Below are 3,113 nucleotides of genomic sequence, written 5' to 3'. Positions count from 1 at the left end.
GCTCTATGGAGCAGCATCAGACTCATTCTGACTAGAATTGAGTAGGACTACGTCAGGCTAGTTTAGGAGTGTAAGGGCGAGATCTTTCCTTTCCTTCTCGAATGTTTTTCTCAAAATGCTATTTGTTCTGAATTTTTTTGTTTATTTTTTTTTATGTAATTTTATCTGAAATAATTTGTTTTTGAACTTGTAAAAGTGTTTTAGATTTTGTAATGTTGGTTTGCACCTCCCGGCCGCCGTACCTAAGGCACGTCGGCCAGCGTCCAATGAGGTGCCTGCGTATAAAATGTTTATGATCAGACCCACATCAGAGCTGCGAGTGTTTGCTGCATTGCATTATAGTTTATGTAGTGACTCAGGTGGAAACATCAATAAAAAAAAGTATTTCACCACTTTTAAAGAAGACCAAGTCAGGCACTAGCAGAACCTTTTATTACTAACACTGTAATATATGTATTATGATACAGAAACTACCTGCTTTACAAAAACAAAATGATACAGTATCACAGGTATGTACAGTGTAGTAAATATATCATCTCAAATTGTACACAAAATCTTTACAATTGTCACACATACTGCATTAAAAACAGAACTCGGACTACTCAGACCATACTCAAGACATTAGATTTTGCATAACATCAAAAGAACATGCCACATTTGGAGGTTTTTCATCTTTAAAAAGCCATGACCCTTCTGAACTTAGTGCAAGTCGTCCGCCTGCTTCGTCAGCTCCATGTCTTGCTCGTGTTTCAGGAAGAAAAAGCTTCAAGTATGCTGGAGGGAAAAGGGGCGGCTGTGATTCGTTCCTGGATAATAAGGTCTTTATTTCTCCAATAAACAGGAATCTGCAGAAGTTTCTCTGGCGCCCTGAGCTGAGGGCAGCAAATGCCTGCAACCCGACATGTAGGTGACAGAGCGGCCGATGACTCGATGATTCAATCTCAGAGTGTTCATTAAGAGGGGGGAGGGGCTTCATCTGTTGCCCACGGAGTCCGACACCCTGAGTGCCAGTCGTCTGTTAGTTCTGAGGCAGACCTACCAGTCTCCGGTCGCTGGGTTTTAGACCTTTACTGCCAGCTTCACTAGTTTGTCTCATCTTGGATTGAGCCTGAAATCATCTGTCAGCAGCCTGCCACCTTCTCCTGTCCAGCCAGATAAACACTTGATCTTTCTCCAAGTTAGTCAGGTTCTGCTGGATTCAGTCCTGCAGACATCAAACTGGTGGTGACTTGTCTAAAGTAGCACCAACCCTGAGCCCTGAACTGCATGCACTGTTGACAGAGTCGTGTTAGCTTTATTTACCACTAAATATGAGCATCTCAAAGCAGCCTCTGAGCAGGAAGTGAAAACAGAGTTAACATGTCAGTCAGGCTGAAGCCTGCAGCTCACCGCTGACTGAAACCTAACAGCTTCACCGAGCCGCAGCCAAACACAATCCTGTCGGACCGGACAGAACCGACACGCCCGTTCTCACTTCTATGTATGGTTTTGGTCGCCCGGCGGTCTGAGCTCTGCAGGCACAGAAATCCTTTGAGGACAGCATCTGGGTGGAGAACACATAATGAGCGGCGGTAGGAGAGGCAGACGCACGCCGTTGCTGTACGAAGGGGCAAAGCGTCTGGAGAGCTACAGGTTATTGCCCTTCACATAAATCAGAAATAAAACGTTTCGCTGCTAAAAAAAAACTGAACTGGTGAGAAAACAGATAAACAATGAAAGCAAAAGATTTGCAGGTATTTACAGGGTTGCATTTCTTATAGTGTTTAGTCATATTCATGGTTAAAGTGTTAAAAAAAAAAGCTAGTTTTTTTGGAAAGTGTTTCGAGTACAGGAAGATTTGTGTAGCATCATCTACTTCTACAGAGTAAATAGTGTCAGGCGTGGGGTCAAAGGTTATCGGACCGCCACTGCAGGCAGATCTGGACAGTTTTAGTTCGACGTACGTCGATGTGAGGAGCCCGTCTTCATAATTAGTACCTGTTTATTGTCTCCAGCAAGGTTGGACTCTAACTTTACAAATTGTACATATATAAAACCATACAAAGGCACACCATGGAGAAAACAGCAAGTTTAGCACAAAGGACCGGATGTAGATCATCAGTCTGGACCAACTATGTACAGGACAGAGAGCCAGCGATGCGTCCCAGCAGGTCAGTATGTTGGTCCCGTCACACGGCGCCTGCTGAGCATCCGACCCAACACACGCTTTAGCTTCCAGGCCGAAGTGTCCGCAGCGTCACTTCCTGCAGCGAGGGAAGTCTCTCACACAGAGCCCGGTGCAGATCACGAGCGTTTCCAGAACCTTTGCCGTTTAAAAATCAAATAAAAAGAGCCGCGACTCTGGCGGCTCTGCTCGGGTCGCCCTCGGAAATATTCCCTCATTCAGATCCCGAACCACTTGTGTTGCCGATGCGAGGAGGATGGAGAAGACGGAGAAACTAGAGAGGAAACAGAGAGGGCAGCGCCAATCGGAGGGCGGTCAGACGATCTTCTTGATGCTGGGTCTCTTAAAGCTGCCGGCGCTGCGCTGCTTCTGCACCTGACTCGCTGACCCGTGGCGAGTACGTCCCCCGCTGGACAGGGCCGAGCTGGGGGACAGCTGGACGTTCTCCTTATCCACACCTGGAGGGACACAGAGGACAAAGTCTAATGAAGCCTTAGATAGATGCAAGCAACTGGTTTTCCTTAGAAAACTTTGAATCAGTTTGCCTGGATGATCTAGTCCAGGGGTCGGCAACCTGCGGCCCTTTAGCTCCCCCTTGTGGCTCCCTGGAGCTTTTTCAAAAATTTATGAAAATCCATTTTTTTTTTTTTTTTTTATATGGTGTGCAGGTTGCAAACAAAAATGTATGTTTTCCAATGCTTTAAACATTTGTATTATAAATAAATTTAAACAATAATTTGCGTCAAAGCCATAGAGATCAGTGGTCATAACTTGGAACCAGCGTGGCGCGGTGCCAGGCTAACAAAGCTGCAGGTGTGTCTCGGAATATGAATCCCAAAGGGGAAAAAAAGGAAGATTGCTGATGAGAAAAGAGGATTCAAATAGGCCGACTCATTTGCTTTCATTATCAATGCTGAACGATTGCCTGCATTTTCGCTTTGCAATGAGG

At 45.5% G+C, this 3,113-nt stretch overlaps 1 protein-coding gene across 3 annotated transcripts in view; it reads right to left on the bottom strand.

The window, feature by feature from the left end:
• Nucleotides 1–415: 415 nt before the first annotated feature.
• nf1 (neurofibromin 1) overlaps nucleotides 416–3,113 on the bottom strand; it is a 136,404-nt gene continuing 133,706 nt past the window's right edge. For all 3 annotated transcript variants that reach the window (XM_015400359.1, XM_015400358.1, XM_015400361.1), the window contains one exon: nucleotides 416–2,622. In XM_015400359.1, the coding sequence (XP_015255845.1) occupies nucleotides 2,480–2,622 (143 nt within the window). In that variant the 3' untranslated portion in view covers nucleotides 416–2,479. The remainder of the gene's footprint in view (nucleotides 2,623–3,113) is intronic.

This window comes from Cyprinodon variegatus, unplaced genomic scaffold, assembly GCF_000732505.1.
Source record: "Cyprinodon variegatus isolate N-32 unplaced genomic scaffold, C_variegatus-1.0 Scaffold1095, whole genome shotgun sequence".
NCBI classification, from domain to species: Eukaryota; Metazoa; Chordata; class Actinopteri; order Cyprinodontiformes; family Cyprinodontidae; genus Cyprinodon; species Cyprinodon variegatus.
The sequence above is the reverse complement of the archived record's forward strand: the minus strand, read 5'-3'. Positions and strand labels throughout refer to the sequence as shown.